At 43.1% G+C, this 17268-nt stretch overlaps 1 protein-coding gene across 1 annotated transcript; it reads left to right on the top strand.

Annotated features, from left to right (window-relative positions):
* The first annotated feature begins 5764 nt into the window (after positions 1-5764).
* On the top strand, positions 5765-8351 carry LOC121445300 (eukaryotic peptide chain release factor GTP-binding subunit ERF3B). Its single transcript, XM_041647354.1, has one exon. The coding sequence runs from the start codon at positions 5971-5973 to the stop codon at positions 7864-7866; it is 1896 nt and encodes a 631-aa protein (XP_041503288.1). The 5' UTR covers positions 5765-5970; the 3' UTR covers positions 7867-8351.
* Positions 8352-17268: the final 8917 nt, after the last annotated feature.

Below are 17268 nucleotides of genomic sequence, written 5' to 3'. Positions count from 1 at the left end.
CATATACCCAAAGAGTCTGGAATGCTTGGGCTCAGGCTCCAACCCAGCCCCTGGCATCCTTATATCCAAAAAGTCTGGAATGCTCAGGTGGATGTTCCATCACAAGCCCCCTACTCTGGAAATTGCCTTAGTCCAAACTCCACCTCCAAGAAAGCCCGCCAAATGATAACCCCTCCCCAGAGATGCTCAAGACCACTCCCATAGGGTATTTAAACTGCCCCCAGAGAACAAACATGTGGTTTTCCAGTCTTCCTTCCCTGGCTCCTCTCTGAGGGCCTGGAAGGCCACCCAGGAGCATTGGTATCCATTAAACCTGGGCTTTTCCTAATTTGGTTGGATTTGGTCTGATTCAGATTATTGTATTGCTGGAGAGGTTTATGGGGTGCAGAAACTTTTCAACCTATACCAATGTTCTTTCTGGCTTGCTGTAACCTGTCTACCTGTGGCCCCCTTTAATGTATTTGACAAGTACTTTTATGATTTATTAAAAATTCTGTGTCTAATAAAATCTTTTTTTTTGTTTTTTTTTGTTTTTGTTTTTTTTTTTTTTTTCGAGACAGGGTTTCTCTGTGGCTTTGGAGCCTGTCCTGGAACTAGCTCTTGTAAACCAGGCTGGCCTCGAACTCACAGAGATCCGCCTGCCTCTGCCTCCCGAGTGCTGGGATTAAAGGCGTGTGCCACCACCGCCCGGCGTCTAATAAAATCTTATGCAACTTCTTCAATACTGGACATACTTGTGGTGCTTTGAATGAGAATGTCCCCCATATGTTCATATATTTGAAGGCTTTCACCCCAGCTGGTGGAACTACTTGCGAAAGATTAGAAGATGTGACTTAGCTGGAGGAGGTGCGACACTGTGGATGAGCTTTGAGCTTCTGAAAGATCATGCCATCCCCAGTCTCTTTCTCTCTGCTCATACTTGTAGCTCAGGACGTTGGTTCTGGGCTGCTCTTGTTCTCAGCCTTCACTCTGCCATCATGGATTCTAACCCCCTGAAACCATAAACCCAGATCAACCACTTTGTTTAACTAGTTGCTTTGGTCATACCATGAGTCTTTTGAAATCTCAAAGCCTACCTTCAATGACATACCTCCTCCAAGGCCATAACTCCTAATCTTTCTCAAACAGTTCTACCAGTTGGGGACCAACCAAGCATTCAAACATATGAGCCAATAGGGGCCATTCTCATTCAAACCACCGCAGTGATATTTGTGGAAACCTGAATATGTGTGTTCCCAGGTCACTCATATTTGACCCCAGAATAAACTCTCTCTTATGTCCTTTGAGGTGACAGTTGGATTTTTGCATCAATACTTTCCATATATTATTAGGGCATTTTTATAATAACTTATTCAGGAATTTTGTGCCTCCATTTAGGGGGATTTTTATCTTCTTTAAAAAGCACAATTTTATAATGTGAGTTAGGAGCTGTACAGGCTTGAAATTCTCCATTAAATGTATAATCAAATTCATTAGTAAAAGCATTTGAAACATTTGGGCTTAGGGATTTCTGTTTCAAAATGATTTTAGCAGTTACACAGCTATCATTATAATAATTATAGTACAGTTTGCATTATTTATTTCATCATGGGTGAATTTTTGTTGTTTAATGAAGTTAAGGTTTTGATTAACTTTGATAAATTACTGATTATATATGTATATACACACATATTTACAAAGAGGTTCAGAATGTCCCTTATTAGCTATTTTTATCATGAGCTATATAATATTCCCTACTTTATACTTGATAATAGAAACCTATCCACTTCCCCCTCTGATGTTTCTTTCCCTTTCTTACTTTTTTTTTTGTTGGTTTTTTGAGACAGGTTTTCTCTGTAGTTTTGGAGCCTGTCCTGGAGCTAGCTCTTGTAGACCAGGTTGGCCTCGAACTCACAGAGATCCGCCTACCTCTGCCTCCCGAGTGCTGGGATTAAAGGCGTGCGCCACCACTGCCTGGCCCCCTTTCTTACTCTTCTGGATAAGTAGGCGTTGTAACTCACTATCTATCCTCTTACTATATATTGCAAGCCAAAGAGAAATCAACCTTCAAAATTCTGAGTAACATTTCTATTTCAAATGAATATTCATTGTTTTGGCACCAACCTAAGTGCTGAAGGCTTCACAAATCTGCCAGCAGTTAGTCGATCCTAAGAGCAGGGAATGATATCAACAAAGTCAGATACCATAAATGAGAGTCATCACAAAAAAGAATACATTATTCAAAAATTATGAGACATATCATAAACCAGGAACATGTTACTTGTGCACAGGAGCTGAAAGGGTATACCAGAACTTGCTATTGAGATGCTTCAGATAGCGGATTATTTAAATACATTTTTATTTTTAAAATTAAAATACTTTTGTTTTATTTTTATTACTATTATTATTTTTATTCATTCTTCTCTCATACATTATATCCTGATAATAATTTCCCCTCCCTCCACTCCTCTCAGTTCCCACTCCTCCTTTTTCCCCCAGATCCACTTCTTCTCCATTTCTCTTCAGAAAAGAGCTGGCCTCCCAGGGATATCGACTGAACATGTTGCAACAAGACTAGGCACAAACCCTCATATCAAGGCTGCAGGTGAGGTGACCCAGTAGGAGGAAGAGGGCCCCACAAGTAGGTAAAAGAGTCAGAGACAGCCCTCACCCCCAAGGTTAGAAGTCCCACAAGAACACCAAGCTACATCAACATAACTTATGTGCAGAGGACCTAGTTCGGACCCATAAGGCCCTGTGACTGTCAATTCAGTCTCTGTGAGCCCCTACGAGACCAGGTTAGTTGTAGGTTTTCTTGTGGAGTTGATTCCATTTCTCCTGGTGCCCTTGACCCCTCTGGCTCCTTATCTCTTTATAACACTAATATTCCATTTTCCCTTTCTTAGAAGACCCCTTCCTCTACCCAGTCCCTCTACCCAGCTAGGTACCTAACTGACCTTGAACTTCTGATTCTCCTGTTTCCAGTTCTCAAATCCTCAAATTACATATGTGTACCACAACATCTGGTACAAATTTACATTTATTGATTTATATGTTGGTTATAGGTGTGTTTCCGTTTTACAAAATATTTATAAGGTAATATTTTTTGTTTCTTTATTTGCGTTTTAAATCTTTTGAGACTTTCACACATGAGTATTGTACTTTCATTATTTCCCCTTTCGTTGCCTCCCCAAATGCATCTTATGTCCCTTCCCCTCACTCTCAAATTCATGATGTCTTCTCTAATTACCATTATCACACACATATAACATGTATATACAAACACAATCTGCTGAGTTCATTTGGTGTTGTTCATGTGTATACGTGTTCAGGGTTGACCACTTCAGACAGGATAACCTATCATGGGTCTCACCCTTGGAAAAGACTGATTTGACCTCTCTCAGCAGCCATTAACTGCCTGGAGCTCTTCTAGGGCAGTGTTCTCAACCTTCCTAATGCTGCGACCCTTTAATACAGTTCCTCATGTTGTGCTGACTCCAAGCACAAAATTATTTTCATTGCTATGTCCTAACTGTAATTTTTACCACTGCTATGAATCATAATGTAAATATTTTGGGAGATGGAGGTTTGCCAGAGGGGTTGCGACCCATAAGTTCAGAACCGCAGTTCTAGAGAGAGCCTTATGAAAATTTTCCTATTCACATTGGTATGCCAGCTAGTGTAGGTCTTCTTTAGGCATCTCGCTGAGATTTCCTGAATGTGGTTTCTCTGTCATATGTAGAAGACACTATCCTAAAGCAAAATTGTGGTATTTAAAATCTTCCTGTTTCTCCTTCTGGATGTTCCCAGAGCCTTAGGTCAAAATTCAGTGAACAGCTGACTATTGGGTGCCCATGCCCAAATGTGTTTTTGTCTTTTTATAAGAAAATAGGCATAATTTTGTTTTGTGTACTTATCTTTTGGAGGGGGGATAAAGTTTCCCCATGTAGGTAGCCCTGCCTGGCTGGCCTGGAACTCATTTTGTAGACCAGGCTGGCCTCAAACTCACAGAGATTCATCTGCCTCTGCCTCCTGAGTGCTTGGATGAAAGGCATTCTTCATTATTGCCTGGCTTTATGTAATTAATTTAATGCTATATTTTATAATAAAATGCTTTAAAGGGGAAATATTGAATTTATTATAATGTATAAATATCATTTACACTTAAAATATAGTGGGGAAAAGCTTTGATTTAGTGATGAACCCTGTAAAGTTCTATGCAGAGACTGGACAAGTCTTGTCCAAAGTCAGTTATTCTGCTACAGAGAAGTGAATCTCTGTCCGTTTCTCTGCCTGTCTCTGTCTGTCTCTCTGGCTTGCTTCTTGCATTTCTGAATCCTATAAATGACAGATTATAAAGGACATCTATCCACTATTCCTCCTTTCTCCTTTAAAGTTATAAAAGCAGAACACCCTCTGTTCTCTACAAGATACCCCAAGCAACAATTTTGATAAGATTTTATGATTAATTCAGTTGACGCAGAAGAAGGCAAAAGTCTGAATCTGTCATGTTTATTTGAATAAATTGCTTTATGTGAGAACAGCCTCCTGAACTTTGACAGATTCTCCTAACCCCATTTAAAGATACCTATCCTAGGTTCACCAAATGTCCCAGCACATACCTGGGGTATTGTCCAGAAGCCCATCTTTACACGTCAACTCTGTTTTTCCTATTCATTCCCTTTATTTCACAATAAAAGAAATAAATAGATCATTACTTAAGGAAGAAGAATGAAGGGCTATCTAAAATCCTGGGAACGGCATACAGCTGTGGCAGCCCTAAAGTGAACAATATCAAGGGCCCTGATATTCCCATAGTGTATGGAACACAGTTCTCAAATCACCAGGCATTCACTTGCTTTGTAACATCGTACTTTGTTGTTGGGTTGATTTAAAAACAAATTCTCCACCTAGAAAATGCAAATTGTATTGTCCCCTGCTTCCCCTCTCTGTTTGCTATGAGATAATTTACAAACAATGCCATCCGGGTTTTAGATAAAATGTCAACTTTGTCTGATGGTGAGAGTCTATTGATTAGAGCCTTAAGGCTATTTTTCCACCTCAGAGGTCGTAGTTGCTTTAACTGAGCTTACAGCCACGGCTTCTTTAATCATCACAGCTTCATTGATTCTTACTGTAAACCCAGTTCTGGTTTCAGGCTCTCCGAATGAAGGTGAAAGATCGTGGCCTGAGATTCTAGAGTATACTCTTGGAGAAGTCCCGGTGAATAGGGCAGATGCCTTAGTGCACCTGCCAGCTGCGGTCCAGGTACCAGAACGCGTCGTCTAAACACCGCCTTCTTTGGAAATTTAACAATATCTTTAACCCCATCCTTAAAATGAAAGCCGATAGGGCACCAGTGGGACCGAAGCAGCCTCTAGATTTCAAATTAATAAGTGATCTTAAGTTGCAATCACTATCTATACATCTCTTAAATCCCCGGCTAAGCATCACTTATTCTCCCCCGCCCCCCAACCTTGGGTCGCTCATTTTGCCTCTATTTATTCAATAGGGGTTTTCGTTTTATGTGAAAATTTTAGTAGAATTTGAAGTCAGGTGTGTAGCTAAGGTTTAATCATTGGGATGTGGTCAAATCATTCTCCCAGTATGAACCAAAGTAAATAGGAAATCTCATTTTAAAAACTGTACTTATGGACTTAGCCTCTGTCTGAGAATTAAAGGGGACAAACCTACGGATGGCAGTGAGGGGTCAATTCACCACAGGCGTTGGGTCAGGGGTGGAGGAGTCGGAAGTGATTGGGATTTGGGGGAGGAGATTCGCTTACACACAGGAGCCGAGCTTTGAGCGGCCATATCTGCCGCCGCCGCAGCTGTGGATGCAGCATCTGCGCTTTGCTGCCTCCGCGCCGCTGAGGTTCGCGTAGCTATCCCGTGGCCCTTGGCTGTTCCGCCTTGCCACCATCGGTGGACCAGGCTCGTTCTGACCTGCCTACCTCCCTCCTTCTCCGCCTCACCCCGGCTGCTCAGACCATGGATCTCGGCAGCAGCAGCGACTCAGCTCCCGACTGCTGGGATCAGGTGGACATGGAAGCCCCGGGTTCGCCTCCGAGTGGGGATGGAATCGCCTCTGCGGCCACGACAGTGGCCGAGGCAGCGGAAGCGGAGGCCCAGCGCCAGCATCTCAGCATGGCCTTCAGCAGTCAGCTCAACATCAACGCCAAACCTTTCGTGCCTAGCGCAAGAGCCGCGGAGTTCGTGCCCAGCTTCCTGCCGCGATCGGCCCAGCTGCCCGCCCCCACAGCCTCCAGCAGCTACGAAACCTGCACCAGCGCCGCAGACCCTCAAGGTAAAAGGCTGGGATGGGGAGCACCTGTGGAACCTCCCAAAGATGGACCTTTCGTGTCGTGGGAAGGTTCCAGTTCGGTTGTAAGCATGGAACTTTCAGAACCTGTTGTAGAAAATGGAGAGGTGGAGATGGCCCTGGAAGAATCGTGGGAGCTTAAAGAACTAAGTGAAGCAAAGCCCGAGGGTTCTTTGGGAGATGCAGGGCCCCCAGAAGAAAGTGGCAAGGAAATGGTGGAGGAGAAAGAGGAAATGAGGAAGTCAAAATCTGTGGTCATACCATCAGGTGCTCCTAAGAAAGAACACGTAAATGTGGTGTTCATTGGACATGTAGATGCTGGCAAGTCAACCATTGGAGGGCAAATAATGTTTTTGACTGGAATGGTTGACCGAAGGACACTGGAGAAATACGAAAGAGAAGCTAAGGAGAAGAACAGAGAGACTTGGTATCTGTCCTGGGCCTTAGACACCAATCAGGAGGAACGAGACAAGGGTAAGACAGTGGAAGTGGGGCGTGCATATTTTGAAACAGAAAAGAAACATTTCACAATTTTAGATGCCCCTGGCCACAAGAGTTTTGTCCCGAATATGATTGGTGGTGCTTCTCAAGCTGACTTGGCTGTGCTGGTCATCTCTGCCAGGAAAGGAGAATTTGAAACTGGATTTGAGAAAGGTGGACAGACCAGAGAGCATGCGATGCTGGCAAAAACAGCAGGGGTCAAATACCTAATCGTGCTTATTAATAAGATGGATGACCCCACGGTAGACTGGAGCAGTGAGCGATATGAAGAATGCAAAGAAAAACTGGTGCCCTTTTTGAAAAAAGTTGGCTTCAGCCCTAAAAAGGACATTCACTTTATGCCCTGCTCAGGACTGACAGGAGCAAATATTAAAGAGCAGTCAGCTTTCTGCCCTTGGTACACTGGCTTACCATTTATTCCATATTTGGATAGTTTGCCAAACTTCAACAGATCGGTTGATGGGCCAATCAGGTTGCCAATTGTGGATAAGTACAAGGATATGGGCACTGTGGTCCTGGGAAAGCTGGAGTCAGGATCCATTTTTAAAGGGCAGCAGCTCGTGATGATGCCAAACAAGCACAATGTGGAAGTTCTAGGAATAGTCTCTGATGATGCTGAAACTGATTTTGTAGCCCCGGGGGAAAACATCAAAATCAGACTGAAAGGAATCGAAGAAGAGGAGATTCTTCCAGGCTTCATCCTTTGTGAACCCAGTAATCTTTGCCACTCTGGGCGCACCTTTGATGTTCAGATTGTGATTATTGAGCACAAATCCATCATCTGCCCTGGTTACAACGCTGTGCTGCACATTCACACTTGTATCGAGGAGGTCGAGATAACAGCCTTAATCTCCTTGATAGACAAGAAGTCAGGAGAAAAAAGTAAGACCCGGCCCCGCTTTGTGAAACAAGATCAAGTGTGCATTGCCCGACTAAGGACAGCAGGAACTATCTGCCTGGAGACATTTAAAGATTTTCCTCAGATGGGTCGTTTTACTCTGAGAGATGAGGGTAAGACAATCGCAATTGGCAAAGTTCTGAAACTGGTCCCAGAGAAGGACTAAGCGATTTCATTGATGCCTCTGCACCCGTAATGTGTGACAGATGGACTGCAATTTACTGCCCATTGATAGACTTTTGTCCCTGTTTTGAAGAGCAGTTTCACAGCAAAAATCCATGTTTTGTCAGCTTTCTCATGTTGAGATCTCAGTTCTGTCTCTCTTGAATGCATCCTCCAGTTTCCTCCCTCCACGCCACTCTGCTTCCTTGGACAGATCAGTAATAGCTTTGTAAGTGACGTGTATGTGACTGCCTACAATACTAAAAATAATATATTTTACATTTTCAATTTCCCTTCGGGATATCTAGACATCATTTGTTCTGAGCAGAACAATCAGTGTGTCACTGTGTATATGTTAATGAAGATCTCTAACATGTAAATAAAGTGTTCCATTCGAAACTGCAAGATTTGAAATGTGTTTGAATAATGCTTGAATTTATATACAATATAGTTTCATTAGTTTTTTTCCCAAGAATTGAATACATTATTACTTGGCCTTAAGAAAAATTCCACTGTTTGAAATGAGGAATTGGTCAAAACCACACAGGTTTGTATTAAAGGAAAACTTTACTATGGAAAAAAAAACCCTTAGTGCCCTTCCCAGTTAACTGTGTTTTCATTGTCTAAGTTCAATTAGTAAAGGAGTTCTTTTCTACTTACCCAGTTATTATTTGAAAATGAAGATTATCTTTTTTTTTGGTCTTCCATTAGGTCCTATAGTGTTGAGCCCAGCCAAATCACATGTATCCCTAAGGTTTCAGACTATATATTTTGAATAGACTCTTATCCACTCCATCATCTTTAACACGCTTTGGTATCATTCACTGTGAAATTTAGGGTGCAAGACACAATAATGGAGACAACTACTGCAAAGGTCAATTATTGAATTGGGGCTATGTGTCATTAACCGAAACAAAGGACTTGACGTGGGAAATGAGGAGTCTATTCCTCGTGGCTTAGGGTTCATTAGAATCTGTTCTCCAAACAAATTCATGGTAGTTAGATTTGTTGCCAGAAGAATGACTTGCTGACCCTCAGAACGGTCAACTGCTGGAGAGCTTTCTGTCTCGTAAGTAGGTAGTGGCTTAGTGTAAAGATCTTCCCAGTGGTGTGCAGAGCCGGCTTCTTTAAGGCACAGCCCTATATTTGGAGTAAGAAACTCCCTTACTAGCCCTCATGTGCAGGCTGATGGATGTAAGCACTGTGGCTGCAGCACCCTGGGCCTATGCTCAGGCAATGCAGCGTTTTTTCCATGGTCTGTTTCTTTGTGTAAAGCCAGTGTCTCCTTCTCCGTGGTCCTTTTCTTTTTGTGCCCATGACACTCCTGTCTCAGTGTATTAGATCGTTACTGACGGTGTTAGATTGCTAACAGCAGGGCTCTATTGTGCATCATCAGAGCACCCTCTTGAGAGAAAGATTTTAGCTTGCCGTGCATCAGCTAACCTGATCCACAAGGAACCCCGTGCAGCCATGAACACAGCCGTTTAATCGTAAATGTCAGTGGCTGTTTGGTTTCATCTTTTGGCATTAAGAGATCCTCCTTTTTTGTGTGTACTAAATTTTGTACAACAATCAGGCCAGTCTAGTACTTGGTAAAAATTATACCTTAGCAGTCACTCTATGGAGAATGTCCCCCTAGCCATGTTGGCCCCACTGTGTAACCTAGGCTGGCCTTGAGCTTGTGGTGATCAGCCTGCTTCAGTACCCTTAGTGTTAAAATTATAAATGTAAGCCACCACGTCCAGCTCTTGGCAGTCATTTTTTAAAAATGTAACGCTATATTACTGTCAAAGTAATTTTAGTAATTGACCAATATCTATGTATGTGTGTGTGTATTATATTTACAAATACAACACACACATTCAGACACACACACACACACACACAATCTCTCGCACATAACGTTCAGAGAAAATGTCATAATGCTTAAAAGTCTATTTTAGAAATTATTTCTTTGCAGTTCACTGAGAATCCTATCCTTCAGGAGGTTGGGGACACCAGAGTCTAACTCTTTTACAATAGTAGATGTGAACCCAGCGTTGTGACACCGGCTTGCAATGTAAACTGAGGCAAGAAGATTATGTGTTCAAGGTCAGTTCTTCAAGGTCACAACGAGTTTGAGGACAGCCTGAGCGACACAGTGACCACCTGCCACACAGAACCACCAGTAGATAAAAACATACGGTAACGTTTCTTTCAAATTTCTAGGTACTTTACAGTTGTTAGCATCTAATATTTTTCAACGTTTCAAATTAGGGCTATTTGCTAGCGCAGCATTAGTTTGCCCAGTGCGCTGAACTACCTGTCTCAATCAGGGGAGTGCCCTGCTAGGAAATTTCTGCTATCTCCAATTCATATTAAATTAACTTTATGATGGTTTAAGAAAGAATGTCCCTTATAGGCTCATGTATTTGAATACTCGGTTCTCTGTTGGCAGTGCTGTTTGGGGGAGGTTTAGGAAGTGCGGTCTTGCTGGAGGTGGTATGTCACTAGGGGTGGGCTTTGATTGTTTCTGGTCTCACCCCACCTCCAGTTGCTCTCTCTGCTTCCTGCCTGCAGTTGAGGATGTGCGTGCTCAGCTTCCTGCTCCAGCTGTCATGTCTGCTGCTTGCTGCCGTGCATCCCTGCCATGCCGATTGTTTCTCTCTCTGGAACCGTGGGCCTAAATAAACCCTTCAGTCTGTAAGTCGCTTCTGGCCATGGTGTGTTATCCCAGATTGCTGTGTAGAACACAGCCATGTTGTTTCTTAGAGGAATGCGGGAGCACTGAAACTTGGGACTGGAAAAGAGGTGGGATGCCGTAAGCAGACATTAGTGGGAGCCTTGAAGACTGTAGTGCCGAGAGTAATTCCGAAGGTAGCAGCCTGGCTCACAAGCGGTCAGAAGGGAACAGTGTGAGCATTTGGGTTAGAGCCCATTTCTGTGTTTTTGTCAAAGAAAATGGCTGCCTTCTGCCCCTTTCCTAAGAACTCACTTGAGACTAAATTTTAAAAAGTGGACTAGGAGTTCTATCCAGGAAACTTGCACGTGTTTAAACATTTCTGCCCCTCCCCCATGTTTTCCTTTACTAGGTTCCAGATCTCCCATTAAGGTATTGGATCCATTTGTGCTGATTCTGGTACAGAGCGAAGGCTTCTTGTTTCATTCGACTACATGTGAGCTGACACCATGTTTTTTTGACATCTTTTTAAGGATAAGTTGGCTATAAACACACCCAGTTATTTCTCTATTTTATTTCACTTCTCCATGTATATTTTTATATGCCAGTGCATGCTTCTAGTTATTTCTATTTTGAATATGCGATACTTCCAAGCTTTGTTCTTTTTACTCAAGATGACTTCGGCTATCCTGGGGCATAGCTCTATGGACAAGGCTGTTAGTATTTTGACAGACCTTGCCTTGAATCTATAAATTTCTTTAGCTAATATGGACATTTTAACAACAGTAATTTGCCCAGCTCATGAAAATTGGAGTAATTTCTTTGGCAGAGGCGAGTGCAGTGCTGTAGCACACTGAATCTGTGGCATGATTATTATTGATCATGCTCTTGCAGGTCTCAGATGAGAAAGAGAAAGTGGCACAAAAAGAAATACAAAATACACAGTTTGGAGAGATGAAGATTGGCTGGAAGAGGGGCTATAATTATAATCGTGGAGGAGATTAACACCACTGAGGAGAGGCCTTCTCTGCTCTTGAATAAATGGCAGGGTTCCTTCAGGCCAAGACTCAACCCAGTTAAGCTTCTGACTCGGGAAAGAGAGCCTAGAGTGGTTTCTGCTTCTAGAAAGCAACAGCAAATGAAAGCTGCTGCTGGGGTTCAGGGAAGTGTGGATCCATCCCGAGTCGGCAGCCTAATTTGGCAGTATCATTCCTGTGGTGCTGGCTTTAGGGGCATGAAAGATGCGAGAGTGAAGGGGTTGTAGATTCCTCTTTTTTTGTGTTTCCAGAGAGCCCAGGTAGTGTGTGTTAGGGGAGTCCCTGCATGAAGGCCCAGAGAGGCCATTGCATGAAGTTGCGAGAATGAAGCCTATCCCTAAGATGTGAGTGGTGTCAGAGCTGTGAGATATCTGCCCAGGAGAGCTGCGTGCATGAAGTGAAACCAGTCTCAGAGGAGATGTATGTTGGAGGCACCAAAACTGAAAGCACAGAGCCATCTAAGTCCTTTAACGTAGAACATAAGAGTTACAGGATTTAGTGTTTGCCATTCTGGGTTCCTGGCTTCCTTTGGGCCATTTTTCCTTCCTCTGCCTCCGCTCCTCCCTTTCAGGATGGTAATGCATATTCTGCGCCACTGCATATTGGAGGTATGTAATTTGCTTTTTTTGTATTTACAGGGAGCTACGATAAAGAGACTGCCTTGAGTCTCGAAAGAGACTTTGTATGTTGAACTTTTAAGCAGTGCTGGGGCTTTTAAAGCCCGGGACATTTTGAAAGCTTGACTGGATGCAGTTTGCATTATGGTATGAGCATGAGTCTGTGGAGTCCACAGAGTAGAATGTGATTGTTTGAATACAATTTCCGCCCATAGGCTCATGTATTTGAACCTGTGGTCCCCAGTTGTAGTCCTATTTAGGGATGGTCAGGAGGTGTGGCCTTCCTGGAGGAAGGATGCTGCTGAGAGCAGGTTTTGAGTGAGTATAATACCACCCTTTGTCTGCAGGTTTGAGTGGGTATAATGCCACCCTTTGTCCAGTTCGCGCTCTCTCTGCTTCACTCTTGTCATTGAGGATGTGCGTCCTAGGCTTCTGGCTCCATCTGCCATGCTTGCCTCTTGCTGCTGTGCCTCTCTATCGTGATGCATGATGGACTTTTATCCCTCTGCAGCCAGAGCCAAAATCAACTCAGTTTCTTTTCTTTAAGCTGTGTTGGTCACTATTTTTATCATCAACACATATTAATAACTAATGCACTCTTTAAAAGCTTTATCTCAAATTTCTATCAAATAAGATTATGCGTAATTTCCCCATGTCTATTGCATGCTAAATACACAATGTGCTATGTGCTTCAGGATTCATCAGTATGTACCCATTGGCTTGTTAGCAACTTTATAAAATACTTTTCTTTATCCTTTGACAATTTCCTAAGTATATGGGATGCATTTTTGATCATATCTAACACCACCTCCCTCCAAATCCCCTGATGCCCCCTTCTTCTCCTCCCAAATCCTTCTAGCAACGTTTATCCTAAGATTTCTCATCTACTTCTCTGGACTTTTTAGGACAGCTCTGAGGAAACGTGACATGAAGAAGGGAGTGAGCCCGCGTCCCATGGCAGCAGAGACCCAGGAAGGAAAGCAGAGGAAATGTTTGGCTGGTAACAGCATGCTGTATTTCTCACAAAAGCCGGTTTCTTTGCTACCTAGGAACAGCTTTTCCAGTGTTTTCCTTAACTGCCAAGGTTACTGTCCCTCTCCTCAAAAGATCCGCTCTCAAAGCAAATTCTCTTTTCAAGCTTTCCTGATTCAGCTTCACTACAGTACGGCAGTCTCTTGTTAAAGTTCCCATATAAACACTAGACAGTACAAATAGCCTGTGCGCTAGTTGAATGGAACTGTAAAATAAGGGGAATGTTAGTTTTCATTTTATACCCCTTGAAAGGAAATGATTCAACGGCCACAGGCTCAGCAATTTATTTTCTTCTACATTAAAAAAAAATAATATCTACTCATAACTGGCCACCTATAGGAAGGAAAACTTGACCCGAGGCAACTCCTTAAAAAAAGGTGAACTCGTCTTAGTATTCAGGAGAGGGTTTCTCACAGCAGGTCATGTGTGTGTGCATATCCCACAAACCGCCACAATGGGAGAAATGGAGAGAGAATAAAAACCTTCTGAATAAACAGGCTGTGTGATAGAAAAGAGGAGGGATGCTTCTTGTACTCAATATTAAGTTGAATTTGCAAATACAGGTAATTTTGCATATATGGCTTTTTGCACAGGTATGTGTACGTACATATATGTGGGTACAGTGTGTAGGGGTACACAGTGTGAGAGATGTGTATAAGCACGTGTGCATGGGAAAGCCCCGAACTGCTGTAGAGCGTCTTCAGGTTGTCTTTACTGAAGCATCGTCTCTCTCACTGAACAAAGAGCTTACTGATTCTGGCTACCAACTTGGTCCAGGGATCTCTTCTATCTACATCTAAAGTTCTGGGGTTACAGGCAGCCAAAATAACTGCCAAGGTTTTACCTAGGTTGTGGGAATCCAAACTCTGGTCCACATGCTTGCTTAGTAAATACTTAATCCACTGAGCCATCTCCTAAACTCTAATTTTGCATGTCTTTCTCAGTCTCCAATGAGGATTTTTTTTTCCTCTTATAAATACTGAGCTTCTTCAAAAGTTTAAGCAGTCAATATTGAAATCTAGCTTCAGTTTCAGTATGAGGAGATTAAAAATATAAATAAAAAGTTGTTTATAGTCAGACTACCCTGTCCAGTCATGGCACTGTATCTCTTACTTGTTATGATATATATGTGTGTATATATATATATATATATATATATATATATATCTGTGTATATACATACATACACACACACACACACATATATCATATAAATTAAGAGATACAGTATACACACACAATGCATACCCAATTACGGATATTTATTCACATTTGGGGCACTGAGGCACTGAGTTATGTTCATTGGTGTTCTCTCTGCATGAAGGTGTTGGGTACTCTAGAACTGGAGTGACAAACAGCTGTGAGCTGCCCTGTGGGTGTTGGGAATTGAACCCGAGTCCTCTGGAAGAACAGCTAGTGCTCTTAACCACTGAGCCATTTCACTAGCCCCTGGGGCAATAGATTAAAAGCTTACTCTGTTCTCTAATGGAAGCATAGATGAATTATGTCCTAAGTCTGACTTGCTTTAGTGTAATCTTACTGAACTTTTTCCATCACTAAATTTACATGATAAGTGACCAATAATTACCCCAAGAATTTCAGCAGGGTTAACTGGCTGGATTAGGTTTTAATGTTTGACTTCCACATTTATATTCGTTTTTGCACCTTTCTTAACTGATACTCTTATGACTAGTTTTCTAGACTGCCTTTAAAACAGGTTTTTGAGTATATAAATGAATAGGTGAGATGAAATGCATTTTTTAAAAAATGTTATTATTATTACAAATTTTCACCTCCTCCCCTCCTCCCATCCCCCCCATTCCCCCTCCCCCTCCCTCTCCAGTCCAAAGAGCAGTCAGGGTTCCCTGCCCTGTGGGAAGTCCAAGGTCCTCTCCCCTCCATCCAGGTATTTTTTTTTGTAATTTCCAAGTACTTAGAGCGCTTAGATTAGATTGCTAATGACCAGATGCTTCATCCTTATCCCTGGTGTTCAAGGCATGCTAAAAACAAACAAGCAAGCAGTCTCTGTATGAGAGGGCAGATGAATCACAAACATTTTTCTTTTTTAGAATTATTTATTTGTTGTGTATGTGCGTGTGTAGAAAGGACAAAGGATAACTTTTGGGAATCAACTCTCACATTCCACATTGTTAAGGCAGAGGCTCTTGTTTCTGCTGGGCAGCATGCTCCAGGATAGGTGGCCTGGGATTTTCTAAATCCTCAGGTCTCTGAATCCCATATTGCCATAGAAGTGCTGGGATCACAGATACATGTTACCACATCTGACTGTTTACATGTGCTCTGCGAGTCAAACTCAGGTTGTTGTGCAAGCCCTTTTACCTGTTGAATCATCTCCTTAGCATGAAAGCCTAAAAGTCTTACATTCAGCCAGGCAGTGGCGGCGCATGCCTTTAATCCCAGCACTCAAGAGGCAGAGGCAGGAGGATCTCTGAGAGTTTGATGCCAGCCTGGTCTACAGAGCTAGTTTCAGGACAGCTAGGGCTACACAGAAAAACCCTGTCTCAAAAAAACAAAACAAAACAAAAAAGCTAACATTCAAGAAGAGAGTAGGTTCTGAACAGCAAGAGATGTATTAAAGAGTCCCTTGCAGGGTAGTGATTGAATATAGATAAGAGGTGGCATCATAATATGGTAATGAGTAAAATAATGTAATGATCAATAGTTAACAGTTAGTAATTCAAGGATTCTTTGCAGTTAAACCTAGTGTTGGCTTTCCCAGATTCATACAGAGACTCTGCTCTTATAGACTCAGCCCTTGGAGACCTCCAGCTGCCAGGCTCTACCCCCTGACTACATTGGCAGCCAGGCCTGACCCCTTGAGGTGAGCTAGTGGCCAGCCCCACCCCTTGAAGAGCTCGAACAGCTAGGCCCCGCCCCTGAGGAGCTCTAACAGCCAGGCCCTGCCCCTAAGGAGCTTCAATGGCCAGCTCCCCCCCTCACACACACACACACACACACACACACACACACACACACACACACACCAGACTTCTCTCACCTCCCCACAAGGCAGGAGAGGGGCCAGGCACCGCCCTACAGAAAAAAATCCCACCATTCCCTGATTGTGCCTCAAGATCAGGCCACACTAATCCCACCAATCCCATGCCACCCTGGAAAGCTCCAACCCCCAAGAAACCCTATATAAGGCCTGCCTTCTGTTCAGTTCTCTGTTGCTTCACACCTGAACCCAGGCAACCATCTACCTGAGTTTTCCCTCCTAGTAAATCTATGTGTGAAGTTTATTGTGCAGTGTGACTTTGTGGTAATACTTGGCTCCCGACTGTCAGGATAGCTTTTGCCTCAGAGCTGTGACACATTGGTGGGGTGACTCAAATAGGCTCTCCTGGTGCCTGTGTTCCCCGTTAGGGTCTGAGCCCCACTAGGACCCTTGCCCTCACCTCTGGTCCACCCACAACAGACTCACCTTCCTGCTCACCAATTGCTTGGCACCCCATCCACCAGTAGCGATTTGGTAAATTCCCCCTTCTGTTGGTCATGTAAATGCTTCCCTGAGCCTGAGGAGGTGACCATTATGTATCTGGCAGCCCTGTGGTAGGTACTCTTGGAACTGTGGTACCCCGCAGCCTTGGTCTTTAAGGCTATTTTGGGTCTCTTCACCTGACCCTGTCCCTCTACCCTTGCAGCTGTAATCCTTCAGTTTCCTGTGCCCCTTCCTGCCCTCTTCTCCTGCCTTCCCTTCAGAGCTGCCCGTCATAATCCTACAACTCCTCTAGACCCTCATAGTTAGACATTTCCTGTCTCTTTCCCAATCTTCTGTGTGAGGTTTGTTGTGCAGTGCGACTCTGTAGGATTCCTTGGCTCCTGACAGTCAAGATACTGTTCCTTTCAGAGCTGTAACACACCTATAGTGAAACTGAAGTCATGAACAAAAATATAACAGCAGTTTCCTAGCAGAATGGATTGTGCTCCAAGGTAGCTAGCAATGAATGCACATCAGAATTATTTCTGTAAGAAGAGAAAGCTGTTGGAAATACAGGCAGCATGAAGCCAACTCTGAGAACAGTGAAATTTATAAGGCT

This window comes from Microtus oregoni, unplaced genomic scaffold (assembly GCF_018167655.1).
Source record: "Microtus oregoni isolate MIOR12 unplaced genomic scaffold, Mior012 000173F_ref0000288, whole genome shotgun sequence".
In the NCBI taxonomy this organism is placed as follows: Eukaryota; Metazoa; Chordata; class Mammalia; order Rodentia; family Cricetidae; genus Microtus; species Microtus oregoni.
The sequence above is the reverse complement of the archived record's forward strand: the minus strand, read 5'-3'. Positions and strand labels throughout refer to the sequence as shown.